Source organism: Rhea americana, unplaced genomic scaffold (assembly GCF_003343005.1).
Source record: "Rhea americana isolate MKP2758 unplaced genomic scaffold, rheAme1 scaffold_32, whole genome shotgun sequence".
In the NCBI taxonomy this organism is placed as follows: domain Eukaryota; kingdom Metazoa; phylum Chordata; class Aves; order Rheiformes; family Rheidae; genus Rhea; species Rhea americana.
Window position 1 is genome coordinate 3,148,909 of NW_028186446.1, and position 17,967 is coordinate 3,166,875.

At 34.8% G+C, this 17,967-nt stretch overlaps 1 protein-coding gene across 1 annotated transcript in view; it reads left to right on the plus strand.

Annotated features, from left to right (window-relative positions):
• VPS50 (VPS50 subunit of EARP/GARPII complex) overlaps positions 1-17,967 on the plus strand; it is a 98,292-nt gene that overhangs the window by 42,288 nt on the left and 38,037 nt on the right. The window contains exons 13-18 of the mRNA XM_085310507.1: positions 811-946; positions 7,152-7,249; positions 8,294-8,388; positions 9,133-9,231; positions 12,147-12,237; positions 12,894-13,070. Of these exons, the coding sequence (XP_085166633.1) occupies positions 811-946; positions 7,152-7,249; positions 8,294-8,388; positions 9,133-9,231; positions 12,147-12,237; positions 12,894-13,070 (696 nt within the window). The remainder of the gene's footprint in view (positions 1-810; positions 947-7,151; positions 7,250-8,293; positions 8,389-9,132; positions 9,232-12,146; positions 12,238-12,893; positions 13,071-17,967) is intronic.

Below are 17,967 nucleotides of genomic sequence, written 5' to 3' on the forward strand. Positions count from 1 at the left end.
TTTCCAGACCACTTCGATTTCATTTAAAGAATGATGTCACTGAAATTGCATTGACTCAGATGGACTTTACCTGCCCATTTTATAAGCTGTAAAGCTGTGCTTCTTGGCAGCAAGTGTAGTGGTGACTGTGTTATCGTTCCCGCTCAGACTGAGCAATGTATTTCACATGCTTTTTGTTACCCAGCAAGACCCCTCTGYGAAAGCATCCCTTTACCTGACAATCTCATGTTAGAAGTTTCCAGTGCATATTTATCTTTTTGGTAATGTTGATTCTCCTTGCCCGATGAATATCTTAATTTGTAATTAGCTCTTTGGAGCAGTGAATGGATCGGGGAGCTCAGACAGGTGTCATCTAAATTTTTTTTTAAACTGATTCTTTTATCCGACTGTCAATAAAATGAAGCGTCAAGCACTGATGACTTCTGTGTACTGCTGAAGTACAAATATTTGTATAATTGAATTGAAGCAATGCCTCTATGTCCCAGGGGCGGCTCACCCTTCTTAGCTGTTGAGAGATGCTGACTGCTAGAACATACAGTTTTGTTTGTTATTACTTTGCTATAGCATGGAGATAAGAGGGATAATCTTGTAGGTCAATCCTAAATGAGATGCCAGCAAGCAGACTTCGCACTTCTAGACTGTATTTGATTTGCTGACTAACATCAGGGATTGGGCAGCTCTCAAATGCTTAAACTTACAGGTCAAGCATCTCAACTGCATGGATATGGCAGTTTTTATATGGTTGATTTTGCATCTGCAAAAAGAATGCAATTGCTAATAGTTTCACAGAGGTATTTTGTTCTTCTGTAGCACATTACATCAGACAGCTACATTCCTTGCCTTGCTGATCTCTGCAAAGCGCTCTGGGAAGTCATGCTCAGCTATTACCGAACGATGCAGTGGCATGAGACACATGACCAAGATGAGGCGGAAACTGTATGTTCTGGTAAGAAACTGTTTTGTAAACAAAACCTCTGATACTTGAAAGTATTTTCATGTGCTCAACTCATTAATTTATATGTAGATGGCTTCGTGAGCTTTACTCCTGAGCGCCTTAGGCATTATTGTTTATAATGTGCAGTAATGACTTAAATACTTCCTGAAAGTTTGTCTTCAGGATAATGTTTGTTTTTTTTTTTTTAATGAATATGTGTATGTGCCATTACCAAAGTTCTATTTTAAATAGTATTTATTGTTTAAAATACTCAAAAGTCAGCTATGGTAGGCTATTAGAAAATCTTCAGAGTTTTTCCTTTAGCATAAGACCCAATGTGAAATACTAGCCTTCTTGAGTGATGTTGAATCTTTCACTGTATATTATGTTTAGTAGGTTGGGATACTGGACTGCATATTAAGAAAGGTGACTRAAACAGTGAGGAATGATTCTGTCCTAAATAGCAGTCATGATTTTGAGGAAAACCATTCTCCTGAATGTTGGCTGTCTTCTGTGCTGCTGAACCTGTAATAAAACATAGCTGCAACTTCCCTTCCAGAAAAAGGCTCATATCTTTATCTTAAAAGAAAAAAAGAAATCTTTTCTGTGAAACAACGTGACTACTTTGCTTTAGGTGTAATTCTATTTTTGCTTTATGTTATTCTAGTTTGTGTGTTTATGACCCAAGCACAAAACATTAATCTGTCTTAATCCTCCAAAGTACATTCTACTGGATGTTTTATATAAATAGAAAATGTCTAAAGACAGGTAATTTCTCCCTACATTTGGGAGGAAAGTTATACAGTGAAATTCACAGTACTAAAATTTATACAAAACTCTTATTTATTTAATCAGTTAGTATTGTATCTACAGATAAATAAAAGTAAAGCTCAAAAAGGTGCTTCCTGTCAGAAGACAAGGAGTGTAGGAATGTTGCTACGATTAGTCCTTTCTTGATATGTGTTAAACTTTTATTCTTTATATTCATCTGTGAAGGGGGAGGACCCAAAATTGGAGATAGAAGTAGAGAACAGGTCTGGGAACACTAAACTTCCTAATTTTAGTTGAAATTAATCATTTTTTGAGAAGTCAGACTTATCACAGATAAGGTCTTAAAATATATGAAATTTATAATAAAGTTTGTCTTCTTACTTTGAGCTTGAAAAAAAAATGAAAATATTTTATTCAGTGTTCTTCCTGAKTTGTATGGAAACTTTAACAAGATTTTTGTATGTGCTTTTATTCAAAGTCTTATTTCAAATTAAAGTTTTTTCAGTATTATAGAATTAAAATTCAGAGTTGAAATGTTTCACTTTCTTTTTTGAGATTTACCCCATGAAGGAAGGCTCTTAAGTTTTGAGTCACTTGCCCATTCTTGGTAATATTTACTTTTACAATTATCTGAAGTTATTTTAAATGCTTTTCCTTTTTCTTGTTTTATTTTTGTTGTTGTCTTTGTATTATAAAAAGTTTATTATGTAAGAAAACATTATGACATGAGACCCACTTACACAGGTCCATATATAATTTTAATACTCATTCCTATTAGTGTGTTTACTTTTTATACGCTTCAACAAAGACAGACCATTCTYGCTGCAAAACATTTTGAAAGAACCATTAAGTCCAATAAAGCGGTATATTCAATCATGTGAGTTATTTAAAATGTGTTCCTTCTTAAATGCGTGCTTGAGTGTTTCGGTATGTTTACCGCTAATTCACCAAATCTTCTGTGACTCAGCTCTTAAGTTGCTGCAGACTTTGTGGCTCTGCTATAATATACTGTACAGCTAGAACATATTTAAGCCAGTGTATTACTTAAAGATGATTTAAAAAACCTCAACAAAGATAAAGCGCACACAAGGGAATTTTGCAAGTATAATCTAATTCGGAGGGAATATGAATATCTAGAAAGTGCCTATTCTTTTAAAAAGTCAGTGCTTATGATGCAGTGACCATCAAACCTATATGTGGCAGTGTCATTCCATATTGATTGGTTTTTAACAAGTGGATAATACACAAAAGCTAAAGAGTAAAACAACCAGGGAAAGGAGGACACATCAAAGGAAGCAGTTCAGAAGATTGTGCTAAAATTCTTCGCTTAATGAAACCCTGTTGCTTTTGAAAACTTCTATTGTAATAGCAAAACACAATAAACACAAAGATTCTAACTGTTGTATCTAMCTCTTACCATTTTGAAAACTCAGAGCTATTCCAGAGTTTTTCCTCTCATTGGGCCATTTAATATCAGCAGTCTGACAAAGCATTTTATATGGATCAAGCAACYCTGCAGCACAAAACCAGCTGTAGAGGTGGGAAACTGGACTTGGGAGTGCATTAATTATGTAGCCCTATATTTTAATAGTGCAGCTTACCAAAAAAAAGTCCTGCAAAGATTATGGGAACAATGTTGCACTTTATCTAGATCATGTGTCATGCATTTATGATCATTGATGCCTGTTACAGATGTTAAAATGAACTTTGTCTGCATCTCTAAAAATATGACTTGCTTATTGGAAATTTTTCCTTGCACAGTTGGTCATGGTCAAAGCATAAATTTTTTTTTGTACTAAGGAATCAAAGAAAACTTTGAAAGGCACTTCTGTAAGTCAGTCTGTCTTCCCTACTCAAAGCAGGGCAAACTTCAGAGTTGCAGTGGGTTGTGCAGGGCCCTGTCCAGTTGAGTTGGGTTTTCACATTTTGTAAACATTTCTGTAAAATTGGTGTAGTAGGCATGTTTTCCTAAGACTAATTTAGTAGAAGATTTAAAAGTAAATGCAACAGCATGATCACTACAGCATTTTAAACTCCTGACTTTACAAATGTAATCCTGATGATAAAAGTTGGTAACAATATTAATAACTGTAATARACTAACTGAAAAGCAAAAAGAAAATGATGTAAGATGCAGTTTTAATTCCAACCACTTCAAAACATTCCATTTATAATACTGCATAATGTAATAGTCTGTGCAAAGACCTGCTTGAGAGCCAAAGAATGAATTTAGATGACAGTGATTTTTTTCTTCTGTCTAGCAAAGATTAAACAAACTTTTGTTATGACTGATGGCTACCTTTACTAATTTTAAAGAAATACTGAGAAACTTGAAAAATTATTGTATTCAAAACAGACATCTAGAAGAATAACTCTTGGATGCTTCTAATTGTTATCTTTACATGAAGTCATGAATATTTATATATTCTGCCATTGGTTCGAAATTCCTCAAAGCAGAAAACTGAAATGCTTGTGGACTAATCCTTGATTGTGGTCCAATCCTGGATATTCAAGTATATTATCTTAAGTTCATACTTTTGTGTATGTATAAAATTAGCTACAATAAAGTTCATTAGAAGAATGGAAAMAAGACCTCTTAAGAAAACTGGCAATAACACCAGAGCACCAGGAGGTTACCAGAGAAAATACTACTGAGTTATTGTTGAACAGTAGTATCYATTTGAATCTGTATCTCCAACCATTCTCATATAAATGGTAGTGAGGGAATAAATGACACTGCAGTTGAGGGCAGGGACTATGGCCTTGAGAATAGGTCAAAGATACTGACTGGTTTAGACTTGGCTTTGATCTGCAGAAGTGTACAGGAGAAGAGGTCACAGAAGCTCCTAAAGAGTATGCTGCGACTAAAATAGTTATCTTTTTGTTTCCTCAGATAGTCAGAGAAAGGATAAATCTGATTAGTGTGTCTCTGAGTTATTTTTTCTGTTTAGATTTTGTTTAATCTTGCATGATAAATCAGTTGTGGAAAAATACATTTGTCAGGATTATTGCCTTCAGGAGAAGAGCRTATTTAGATACAGATACTTAATTATAATTTATGTATGCAGTGGCTAATATTTGTTTTATGAGTTTTCATAGGGAAAACTTTCTAATGCCATGCAACAATAGATACAGTGTAGAATTACATTTGGGTTTTGTTTTTGCATCAAGTACCTTTTATTTTCTCATTTTGAATAACTAGGGTAAATTCTCAGAGCCTACTTGCAGAAGTAATCCCAATGACTTTAAGCAGGAAAGAATTGAATCCAGTTTAGCTGCTTGGAAGAAAWTTAATATGTATCCAAAATACAAATTCCCTCAAATTCCTTAATATACTTTTTTGTTTTTAACTGTGAGGAGGAATTTTTCAATTGAAAATACTAGAGTTTTAAGCTTCTCGCTAWGTATATATGATATTGTACTCTTTCTATGTTTGTGATGTCTAGCCCCATGGATAGACTAATTTTAATTTGGCTAACTTGAAGGTTCTTCCTGTTAGCATGTTCCCCATGATGTTCCYTGTCATAATCTTTAGCTCAGGGATGAAACTTAAGTGTTTGATAAGTATCATAATTTAGCAGCATTTCCAGAMGCACCAAATAGCTCCACTTTAAGTTATGCCTGCATTCTTCTCAATAACCATATTTCCTACATTTGCTTATTTCAAGTGCAGTTATAAAAGTGCTGAAGATCTCATTTTTATTTCTCATATATGCTTATATATTATCCTTTTTCTAAATTTATTTTTGTAATATATTTTATTTATATATTTATACGAGACTGCAAATAGTTCTTGTCCTGCGGAACCTGCTTTGAAAAAGTCCAAAGCAAAAACAAAAACAACAACAACAAAAAAAAATAGTTGATGGGGAGAGGAAGGAGGTATGTTATGCTCCTCTACCTGCAGAGACACTAGCTTAGGACTGGTAGAATGAGRCAGGTCACTGCTAAATGCTAAGTACGATGAATGATTGTTACAGAAGGAAACTGTGTTCACTTGACACTGGGTATGRTCAAAACATAAAACACTGCTGTTCTCTCTTCTCTTGGTGTAAGAGATTATCAGTGTCTGATACCAGTCTTAACARAAATAGACAGTTGTCTTCAGTGAATGACCTTTTCCTTCCTCTTTTTAAGTTGCAGTGGTCCAGACAATGCTGGTCTGTTCTGTTCACATCTGAGAAGGCTGATTAAAGTCTTGTAGTCTGGGCTAAGTAAGATCTCCCCACCGCCCTTTTCAATTACGCCCCTGTTTTTTTTGCCTCCTGTTCATGTGATGTAGACATCACAACAGAGGAGGCAGSCTGATTCAAATGCAGAGGCATAGATTGGGTCTGTAAGGAGGTTTTTTGAGAGTAGATGCTGGGACTTTGCCTGACTGAGTCAGGCAAAGAAGTGGCTTTAAGCCAGTGCATGGAGGTAGAAGAGATGAGATCAGTTTGTTTAATTATTATTAAATGAATAGTCTTCAAGCACTGAAAACCAGCTGGAGGCCTGCAGAAGAGGTGGAAAGACACATCTGATCTGCATGRTGATGCTGTGATTTTGCAGACAATCTTAATTCTTCTGTTTCCAACCTTTTGAATGATAGGGTGGAAGGAGGTCTGTACTCCTAGTAATATTCCAGTATAATATTTTTTATGGATTAAAAATTTTTCTTCTTCATGTCAAATTACTGAATGGCTTGTGCATTTGATACTGATGAGATGTAAACTGTAGGTAAAGAACGTAATACATAATTCTTCCATGCATAGGGAACAATTGAGTTTTCATATTATTGGGAAAGATGTTATATATGGTTGCTAAGACAGAGCTATYCTATGGTCCGTTGTAGACTGGAGCAAACTGCAGGGTGCTAAGTGCCATTGCAGACTACAAGCATCACCACAACTGTGTGGTCACAAATTACATAAAATATTACAACTTTTTTTTTTAATAGAAATAAAAACACACTTCCTCCATGGGGAGAGTGAAGACCACACACAAGTTTATTGAACATTTTAATGCTTTTTTGGAAAGTGAATATGTACATTTGCTGGACAAAGTGTTTTTTTTTTCCAAAAAAAAAACCTTCTGCAGTTTTTCATTTCATTCTAAGAGCAGGATTATCTTGGAGAACTTTGTTGTAGAGAATAACTAGTGCTCACTTTAGCATTTAACTGTATCTTTTTTTATTTAAGATATAAATATCAATTACTATCTYATCTTATTTTGATTGTATTGAATTGGGATATCTTGCTTACATACTAGCAATCAGCTTTCTTCATTTGCATTAGCATATATTATAGGTGCTTTTATTCCTTTCAAAACTTCAGAGCAATGGAGTTCTCCTGGAGACTGCATAATGACTATTATGATAATGGCTAAGGCAGAAGTTTCATTATGGCTAAAAAACTAGAATACATTTCAAAGCCTTTGGAAATATTTGTATTACCTTCCAACTTCAGTTTCAGATGGCAGCAATGTGATTGGAACTGAGGAGAGCAGTTTTGACCGCAGCTATGTAAAAAAGAAATTGGAACATGGACTTTCACGAATATGGCAGGTTTGTTTTTGGCTGTCTTAAATACTTTCTTCCCTCAGTATAAAGTAGTTATTTTCATGTTGATCTTTTTAAGGAGATCTCTCAAGGGATTTTATGTGATTTGTTTTGAGCTCAGTAAGTCAAAACCATGGAAACTTCATTTCCATGACTCAGTTACTACTTGGTCACTCTGCTTACAATCTCAGTCAAGATACCAGATCATAGTAATACGACTCTCAACAAWCCATTTTCTTCCAGTATGCTTCTCTCAGTACAGTCATGCTGCTTGTGTTTCCCTGCTTGGTTGAGGCCTCTTGAAGTGAGTTTTGTATCTGCCTGATGTCTGAATTGGACTTTGCTGCTAAAGATGGAGAGGGCTCAGACCCTTTAGTTCCCCATTGCTCGTGTTCATTACAGTTTGCGAGGAGTATATGGAGTTTATAGGCTCCTCCTYTTAGGCATACTATAGCATCTCTGAACTGCTCACAGCTTGGGATAGCTTGTGGGAGGTGAAGAAAGGGAAAAATGTAGGGAAAAAATCCCCGAATAAATAGAAAATGCAAGTATTGAAATTCAGAGCTAAAGAATGGTCTTCTGTAGCCATTTTGGTATAGCCAGAGCTAGRGAGAACCTAAAATCTTGTGAACCTGCCTGGTTTTGTAATATTCTTAGTTTGATTGCTAGATCAGTTTGATTTGTAGCAAGATCCCAAATTTCYAATGATAAAGCTGTAATCCTATTACATAGCAGAACAGTGTTCAAAAGATCTGTTTTTTCCAGTGACTGTAAAGTGTCTAGTACTTACAATACTGACAATAGTATTAAAGAAACAGATTGCCTTACTAGTTAAGGAAATCAACAGGAAATTATTCACATTGCAGAGTTCTGCCTTAAATCTCAAAAAGAAGTTAACAGTGCAGACAAACCAAAAGGTACTAATGAACCAGGCATCTGAGCCTTTTGCCTTAATTTCTGTCTTGTGAGTATTATGTATACGAAAACCCATGATTTTGCGTAGACATTTAAGAAGGATTCAGTGCTGATTTTGAAATGTTTGTTTTGTAGGATGTTCAACTAAAAGTGAAAACATATCTTCTGGGAACAGACCTGTCTAACTTCAAATATGATGACTTCATATTTGTACTTGATATTATCAGCAGGTATATTGATGTGGTCATAAGGCCAGTTACTACATGTGGACAAACTTGAACTCTGATAAGAATGCATGGTTAACTAAGGCTGATGTTTACACCCTGATGCCAACTTTGTTCATATCTACTGATACAGTCTGGGGAATGCTTCCTGTTTGTGTGGGAGTCTGTACATCAATGGCATTCTGTTTGTTTCTGTTCCCTTTCAAATTYGTCCTTGGAGAAGGTAGCACATAGTGCTTTGCTGGTCAAGTTAGGCTGTGATCTGATTTCATGGCCCGCTTTAAGATTTCAGCAGTGCAGATCTGACAGTTTTAATGTTCCAAAAAGCTTCCAAATGATTTCTCAGTCAAGAGCAGCAAAAGATTATAAAACCTGTACAGTATTATATCCTTTTTGATAATTTTGATAATAAAATGATGAATTCAACTATGACCCGTTTGGCTTACCTTGTGTAATAGGATCCCAAACAGACATTTGCTTTGCTTTGCTTATGGCTGTTTGTTCCTATGCATATGAGATACCCTGATAGGATTTGGAGGGGGAATGAGATATGGACTTYTGTGGAATAAGTGTAGTTTTTGTAATTTAACTTTTGGGTTTCCTGCTTTTAGGAAATGAGCRTACTGTCCTGGTAATAAGTGAGGCTTGTGATTCTACTTGGCACAATAGTATTACTGTGTAAGATTTTTCTCTAATGTTGTTCAGGTAATTTTGAATAGATAAATTCTGAACTATGTTTTMTCATTATAGGCTGATGCAAGTTGGAGAAGAATTTTGTGGCAGTAAGTCTGAAGTTTTGCAAGAATCTATCAGAAAACAAAGTGTTAACTATTTCAAAACATACCACAGGTGAGACTACTGTATGTGAAGTTGAATGAGTTTAATGGCTCTTCRTTGCTTTTGATTTTAAATGATTTCCAGAGGCACTGAATAACATGCCTGAAGTGAGGTTTGCAGATTAGATTYGTATAGTGGGATTTTTTTGCATGAGAATAGGACTCTGAACTTTTTATTTTTGTGCAGGAAGCCTTTGCTTCTGCTGTCTTTATGGAAGACTACAGTTCTGCAGCAAGCAAGCTGGATAAAGATGATCCCTAATGTTTTCATTTGAATGTTTGACAGATCTTTCCTTCTGGTTGTCTAACATTTATCATCTTACTGTGTGTAAATAACTAGGAAGATACAGGAAGAAATAAAGCATTGTTTCTTGCTTTGAGAACTTTTACATCCTCAGTCTCAAGCTGTTTTCCTCCATTGTATGGGAGCTGTCATACCAAGGCAGAATAATRCATTCCAACCCATTTGAGCTGAAACTTTCTGTCTAAAAATTCGTAAACTATGAAAATTATGACAGTGGTACACTAGAAAGTTTCTAAATTCATGAGCTAAGGATGTAGTTAGGATTTTTTTTTCTGTCAGTTTGCAGCTAGGATTTCTTTTCAGAAATTTGATGAATACTTCATTTTCGGTTGCCTGAAATGGTGGCGCCTTAATCAGATGCATAGTGTGTCTTGTCAGGAGATGAATTAATTAAGATGAGATGCTGCTTATCTTTATTTCTTGAAAAACATTTCAGAACCCTGAACTGAATCACCTCTACTGCTCTGGAAACTGAGCTTACGACTGTCCATTCTTATGGCCAAAACTGTTTGAGAGTTTATGACACTTCTGAATGAAGCTCTCTCATCTTCCCCACCTAGTCTGCATACTAGCTGCATGCTGCTCTTCTAGCAGCTTTCATCTACTWGGAAAAGCTATTTTGATCTAATTAATTTTATTTTACTCCTCTTTTTTATGGCCTAATACTCCACTTGGTTAAATAAATACTGTTTAAAAGGCTTATTTAACAGCGTAGGGAATCAGAAACTATAATTTTTTGATTTTTCTTTTTGAATAGAATAGAATAAGAACACTGATGGAATATGTACAGAAACAATCTTGTTACRATCTGCATTTCTTTGTAGGTAGTGTTTCTTGTCATTCTTGTGAAAATAAAAGGAAATAACATTTGTGAGTCTATATCAATAATGTTTTTAGTATTTTAGCTGTTTTATGCAGTGTAGGTATTCTGAAGATTAATAAGCTGATCTTTTCATCCTCAAAAAGAAAAATATCAAAACCATCTATGTCCCAGCTGTATCTGAGGTTGATTTACATAAAAGCTATAAGCATTTTTGCCTTTTCAGATCAAGCTAATGTGGCTTTCATTCCCCTTGTATAATTAATTGGGGGTTGGGGGGAGGGAGGGGAAGCTAAGCCTTTATGCTTATTAATCCTTAAAAGGGCTCATAGAGTTGAAATGCTTAGAGTCCAGGAATAATCAATTCTTTGATGATGTAGCTTGATGTGTGTGGCTTCCTGAGTGGTGTGGTAATGTAGAGAACTGGCAGCACAGAGAAGGCATTCAAAGGAACTGGTCGTGTCATTCCAAAAGCGTAGGCGAGCAGCGCAGTGCAAGAGCACGCCTGGAGCCCTCTGTTGGGTAACAGCTGATTGTTTTAAAAAATTAAAATGGGCTTTTGGCAGAAGCTATCAGCCAGCTGATTTTTAGAACATAATTCACTTATTTGCTGATACCTTTGTAAAAACGTGTGTCTGAGCAGCAGCTTGTCACAGACCTTCCACTTGTGCCACTTTCTGGACTTGTATGCTTGTGACAATCAAGAGCATCTGTTCAAATATATTATGTTAGTGGCTAACTTTAAGCTTTGAAATGATATGAAATATGGTGCTAAGTAGCTTTGTTTGCTTTTCTGTGAATCTTTCTCTTTAATCTTCCTCTCAGAGAATTTAACCTGTAGCTCTGATTTTTTTTTTTCTTTTTTTTTTTTTCCTCAGAGCTACTTTACTTATTGTTCCTGTTGGCTTTAATGGGAAAAGATCTACAGGCTGTGTGTACTCAGTGCCTCTGAAAGTCAGACTTTAAATCTATTTGCATTTAGTTAGTATATTTAAACACATGCAGCAAGCCGTAGTCATAATTCAACGCATTGYGCATCTTGTTAGGACAAAAATCTTTAATTGTTTTGGTGGCTGCAGTTTGTTACTGAAATAGTGGTGTTTTTTGGAATGTTTCACTACCTGATTAGAAACACAGTGCATAGTTTATCAACTGCTACACATTAAACAAAACAATATAATGTATAGTAAGAAGAACGTATAGTAAGAAGAAAAGATAACAGCAATAAGTCCTCATTGCTGTCTGAGTTCCTGCTTATGTGGCAAAAAGTTTTTCTTTAAGTATTTGTGTTTATAGCTAAATGAAAATTGTTCTGATAATTAAAAACATACCAGAGACAATGCAGAGAAACAACAGCTTGATTATAATTTTCCAATAGTTTTTCTGTATTAATATAAAAGTAAAGTTAATAAAATATATATATATATATACATATATATATATATATATATGTATATATATATGTATATATAGTTTAGGGGATTAACAACCATTGTTGTTGCATAGTACTGCACAATCATAAACATTCCTCTGTGCTCAAAAATGATTTTGAGGAAAAGCAATTGTTTCCAAGTTTCACAGGTTGTCATTCTTTGAGAATTTTTCCAAAGGTGTCATAAAATAACCCTGCATTAACAGCCACAGCTTTGCGGTGGTTTGCCRGTTGAAAGAATGAGTTAATATTCATTTTCAGTTATGACTTGTGTGGTTCTTGAAGGCATTTTTGCTACATAAGTTAAATAATTCAATCTACTTTCTGATTTGCTCTTACTGCTAATTAAGAGTATTCATTTGTTCATTTCAGAACCCGTCTTGAAGAATTAAGAATGTTTTTGGAGAATGAGACCTGGGAACTTTGCCCTGTTAAATCAAGCTTCAGTATTTTGCAGCTTCATGTACGTTCTACAAATAACACATACAATATATTAGTGTTTTAATAGCTAAGAGTGAAGGTGTTTTGAGAAGCAGTGAGATGGATGAACTATTAAATGAATATTTTTAATAGATGATTAAAAAGCATTATATTTCATTCTCAGATACTAGAAACCTAAGATTCAAATGCTTTTAAAAAAGTAACATTTCTTTTAGGCAGAAGGAAGCTTACATAAAATGCTGTAATATTAAACATAATATTAACCTTTATTACTTCTCATGTTCTAATGTGCTGTTAATATGTCAGATATGTCAAGAAAAAAATTTAAGTGGTATTATGGTGAAAAAGTGAGTATTCCAATTTTAAATTATTTTTCAGCATCTTATTCTCAGATAAATGTGTTCTTAAAAGTAGCTAAATGAGTACTTACTAGCTTGTACCAGTTTTGGCACCTGTTTCTGGTAATGTTAATCATATGCCAAATTCAATGGTTCGATTCAAATTCAATTAACTGGTGCATGTAGAAAAGGTATACCTAAGAAGTAAGCTTTGAGTAAAAGATTTCATATTGGGGTGATCGTCCAGAAGTTCGTTGTTAAGCTGTGAATTTATAAAGTTTTAGTCATAACAATACTGAAACTGTTGGTGAGTAAAACTGTAATTTATTTGTATTAATAGGAGTTTAAGTTCATGGAGCAGTCGCGTTCCCCCTCTGTGTCACCTAGTAAGCAGCCTGCCTCAGCAATTTCAACAGCAGCAACTTTATTTGAGCAATACTGTACTGGAGGAAACCCGTTTGAAATTCAGGCTGACAGCAAAGATGATGAGACGGAAGATGTACTTGCTTCCAATGGGGTATGGAATGCTTAAGAAAGAAGCAAATCTAGCTCTCATTAAATAATCTTGTGCATCAGTGATGGCAAAATATTTTAATATGAAGATCAGTTAGCTGCCATGCTGTGTAAGATCTCAAGCCACTTTTTTCCATTAGGTAGGTAGGTTGCTTTGCTTTTTTACAACAGTGCCAGAAAGCCAGGCTTCCTGTTTAAAGCTTAGTTTGTTTTGCAGGGAATCAGTATTTTTTCCACTGAAGTCAAATGTTCCTGAAGCAACTAGCAAACTGCGTTCTACTTAAATTAGTGTGTTGGGGGAGGTGTTGTGTTTTTTTTTTTTTTCTTTTTTTCAAGTATTCTTTTACAAAGGAATTAGATGCGATGATTTATCTTTCTTTGTGGAATTAATTTTGTTGTTTTGGTAGGATTGGATCTCTGCCTCCTTAGGAAAAAAATCTTCATGAATTATCCCTTCTGTTGTATTTATTCACACCTATATGATTACTCATATCTTTGTTAAACAGTTTTTATTTACGTTGTAAATGCTCAGGACATTTTACAATGAGATTTACCACCGTAAAACTGACTTAACTTTCAGTGAGTCTGTTTTTCATAATCCTGCTCAAAATCTAGCAGTAGTCAAACACATTTTAAGTTAAAACTTTGTACCATTCTCTTACGTTCTATACTAACATGTTTTTATTAAACTTTTTGTTTCTATTTACCCCTTTGAAAAATAATGTTTTCTCCGGCTTTTCTGTGATAAGGCTTGTGTAGAACTTAATTTATTCAGCTTCTTGCACTAAYGGCTTTCTGGTTTTCAACTCATCATCTTTTTCCTTTTTCCCTGTGGGACTTCAGTTGCAAAGCAGTTTGATCTGTCTTGCACCCTTGAGTGCAGAGCTCACTCTGTAGCCTGTTCCCTACCTACTGTATCATTTGCAGAGAAGGTGCAGTTYGCTGGCATGAAATACTGCTGCTTTCTGCTTAAAGGAGCCTGCTAGAGGACCAGTTCCCTGGTGGTAGCTCTTCTCCTTTCATGTAATTTTGAAGAACATATGATCTGCCTTGTATGAGTAAAGTGGCAAGAGTTGCATAGTTACCACAGACTTGTGTAAAATAACTCCAAGTGAGCGAGTTAGGCAAAGATGAATACACTGCAGAGCATGCCAAAACCAGCAGAATTCTGCCGTGCTTTRTAGAAACCAACTCTGAAACAAAGCTTTTCTGGAATCTGGCAAGTCATTTGGTAGATAACGGCTAAAATGACCTTTGGTGAAATAATTAATAATGATGATAAACCTATGGTTTCAAAACCATAGGTTTCTGCTGAAGAGGTCATTTCTGACTTTTACATAGGTCTGTGACTAGCTTTACTTTTTAAAAGATTTTTCAGAATAAAAAGAACTAGAAAATCCCCCTTTATTAAGGGAAAGGTGATATTTTGAAGTACAATTTCTTGTGAGGATTCAACTGTACAACAAATGTATGGAGCCATCATAACCTACACTATGAGTGCCATTGAAAAAAGTATAAAACTGTAAATAGGTCTCATACTGCAGAGGAACTTTTTTCCTGTTTGCACTTAAAATATTTAGGAAGATAGATAAAATCTCAACAACAAACTTGTTGAACAAGATTTTGACCAAGAGTTGTAGTTCTGGTATCTCATGATTTCATGCAATTCACTATTAGCAAATGAATGTGTGCACCATGTATGTACAATCTCCATATTTTTGTCCATTGACTTGCAAGTGGAATGCTTGGGAATGCTGTAATTGCCTTCACTGTTGATTATGGCTGTATTAAGGATTTTTTTTTCTTGTCTGTAGGCTTGTATGAGAAATCAACTTCCTATTTTATAAGCCATTTAAAAATATCTCTGTGTTAAAACATTGAAAAGCTACTGTTTTCACACTAATCATTCAGTGCTCTCTATTTTTTGAGGATGTATGACACTCAGTTCTAGCCAAAGCTGATGCTTAGACAGACAATTGTTTACTGATTTTTTTTTTTTTAAGGGTTGTCTCATGCTTTGTACGTAGGTGCTGYGGTCACTACAAACACCATAGTGGAGACTGAACGCCAGTAGTTCAGTATCAGGAAGTCATATGCCTTCCCTTGCAGAGCTAAGGGCTTCTCCCCAAGCAGTTTAGTGGTAGTAGTAGTGTTTTTGGTGAAATAGGCTGGAGGGAGTCATGATCACATGAATTAGCGGTAGGCTCATGTGTGGCACATGTAGCAAAGTCTGTACTGAGATTTTCTTGTCTCTTAATTTTGAACAGCATCCCAATTAGTAGTATTCTACATCTTCAGCAACTTTCGAGGCTGGCTACACTATCCTCTGTCAAAGCTGCGTGCCAACTTAGTGTCGTCTATTACTGAAACCTTAATATATCATAAAYTGGTAAAAACTAAATTTGTGCCTGGGAAAGAACTGTAATGAAGTCTGGTTTTACTTTGACACAAGAAAGACAAAATGTTCTATGTGGAAAGAATAAAGTTTTAATGATAGGATTMATATGTATTTGTCTTGTTGAGCATAGGTTAGATTTATATTCGTTCCTATTATAAACACTTTCATTAATGTTAAATGTAGTAGTATTTGCAGAACTTAAGAAGAGTATATATAATTAACCTTTTTTTCAAGCAAAACTGTAGAGATAACATTCAGTGTGCATAATGTAATTTATAATTTATTATTGAGAGTGGTACTTTTGATTTTATTTTCCTCCTTGTGGAAATTATTTGAAGTGAATATTTCCTTTATTTCACATGTTTCCAGCAACCTTGCATATGAAGAAGCTTATTCCATATGATAACTTGAGTTTAATGCATTGGATAGCAGGTAACTAACTGCTTCTAATATTGACATGTTAGGTAAAGCTAAAGAATTATACTTAGAGTGCAGATCACTGTGTTTAGCTGTGCTAAGGAGGCACTTGTATAGTTTTTATCAGTGTACTTGCCTGTTATTCCACAGCCTTTGAAGGATAAAATCCTTTACAGTATTTTTGTCAGCCAGGGAAGTATTATCTACATTTATACTGATAATTGAAGCACTAGATAGATTGAATAATTTGTCATTAGTTGCATAGGAAATCTAATATGTCTGGTATTGRAACCAAGATTTCTTGTGACCTGGAGTGAGTACGCTCTCCAGGGTGGCAATTCTACATTCCCTTTTCTCATGTTTTTCCTCTTGTGTCCTCTTTTAGAYGTTGTTTCAAAGTGCTCCATGTAGAAGGAAGTCTTGAAAATAATTACATTTGTTTGCTTTTAARAAAATAGTAATTTGTTTAGGTAATAGGATAAAATTTTTGCACTTRTTTTATGTTTCAGTTTTTTGATTGATCTGTTTSTAGTGTTGTAGCATTCAAAGTTGACATTATTTTGGGCAAAGGTTGTATAATTTTGTTTCTAAATGCTGAAAATAGCATGACAAGGGTGTGTACAAGAAATTGATATACTTGTGAGATATATGATGGTAAAGATTGACAGGGTTTCTTTTAAAGAATTGGGAAGTCTTTTTAACCTCGTTATCATTGCCATTCAGGAGAACTGAAGAATAGTCGTCTAGATCCAGCCACCTTAATACTATATCTCAAGGTTCAGTGAGACACTTCATGTCTATTTTCTATAGCTCCCTAAAATATCTTTCTTGTGATACAGCTATTTCAACACTCCGGCTTTGATGATTCTTATCACTGTTCAGTGTACTTGTTTCAGCTGGTTACCAAAATGCTTGTGAAATAATTATTGCTAATAGCCATAAAATAACTKAATTTGTTTTGCTGCTTTGAAATTATATTATAGATTTTGGATGTTCAGAAGTGAATTTAAGATCTCTTCAGTTTGAAGTCACTATTTCATAGTTATGAGTTACTTATTTGCATTTTAAAGAATACAGTATTTTTATTTCAAGCTTGGGGCTTAGCAGATTAAGGTTTCTTAATAAAATAGTTTTGCCTGTAAAACTCATTTTTCGGAATTAAGAGAGTTGATATGTAAGAATTATTAGATTTTAACAATTTGTAGTTACTGTCACTGGATTTTAATTGAATCACAGCAGATGATTTTAGCCTGAGTGGTTGTAGTTCTCCCTGCTAATGTTTCATCCATGTTAGTTCGATGACTCTTTTATCCCTAATTGAGCTTAAAGATAGTTCCCTTTTGAAATAACCTGAACTACTTTAATGATGGTTTTCATTTGTCTGAAATACAAATTATGCAACAGAAATTTTTGCCTGTGAATACTCAGGTCAGAACACTTCTTTTTAGTCTTTCTGATGCTACATTATTTTTCTACCTCTGCTGTTTTTGCTTTGAATTTGATCATAATAAGGATTTCTCACTTTTATAATACACTGCTTTCAGAGTGCTAGGCCTAAAAAGCCATATAGCTTGGGAGAGGGGAAGAAAGAAAATTGTCATGCATGACCAGAGAAGTATTTTCTAGGGTATTTTGTGTAGTTGAGAGACTAGCATTACCCTAGTGTGAGCATCTTCCTTGTTTTTTCCCTTTGGAGAGTGTACTTCATATCAATCGGGTCCTATAAAACCCTGCTGTCTCCTGTGGCTCCTGGAACCAGACTGTCTTTGTCCAAGGAGTTAAAAATGCCACATATTAACAAAGTGACTTCAAAGCCATGTAGGGAAAAGTTAAAAGGCAAAGCACTGTGGTCTGTATCCAAGCGTAAGTGCATCCAGGAGCCTAATGGATATGCTTAATGCCATGGTAGTTCTGTAGGAGCTCAGGAAACCGGCTTTTATCATAGAACACTAATTATTTGTTCTCCTCTGTTTTGTTCTCCTCTGTTACTTTAACAAGTAACTTGTGAAGAACTTTATTCTATTATTTATAAAGTGTCTAAAGCACCTAAACTGCAGAGCAATCAAGAATACTTTTTAAAGAGATT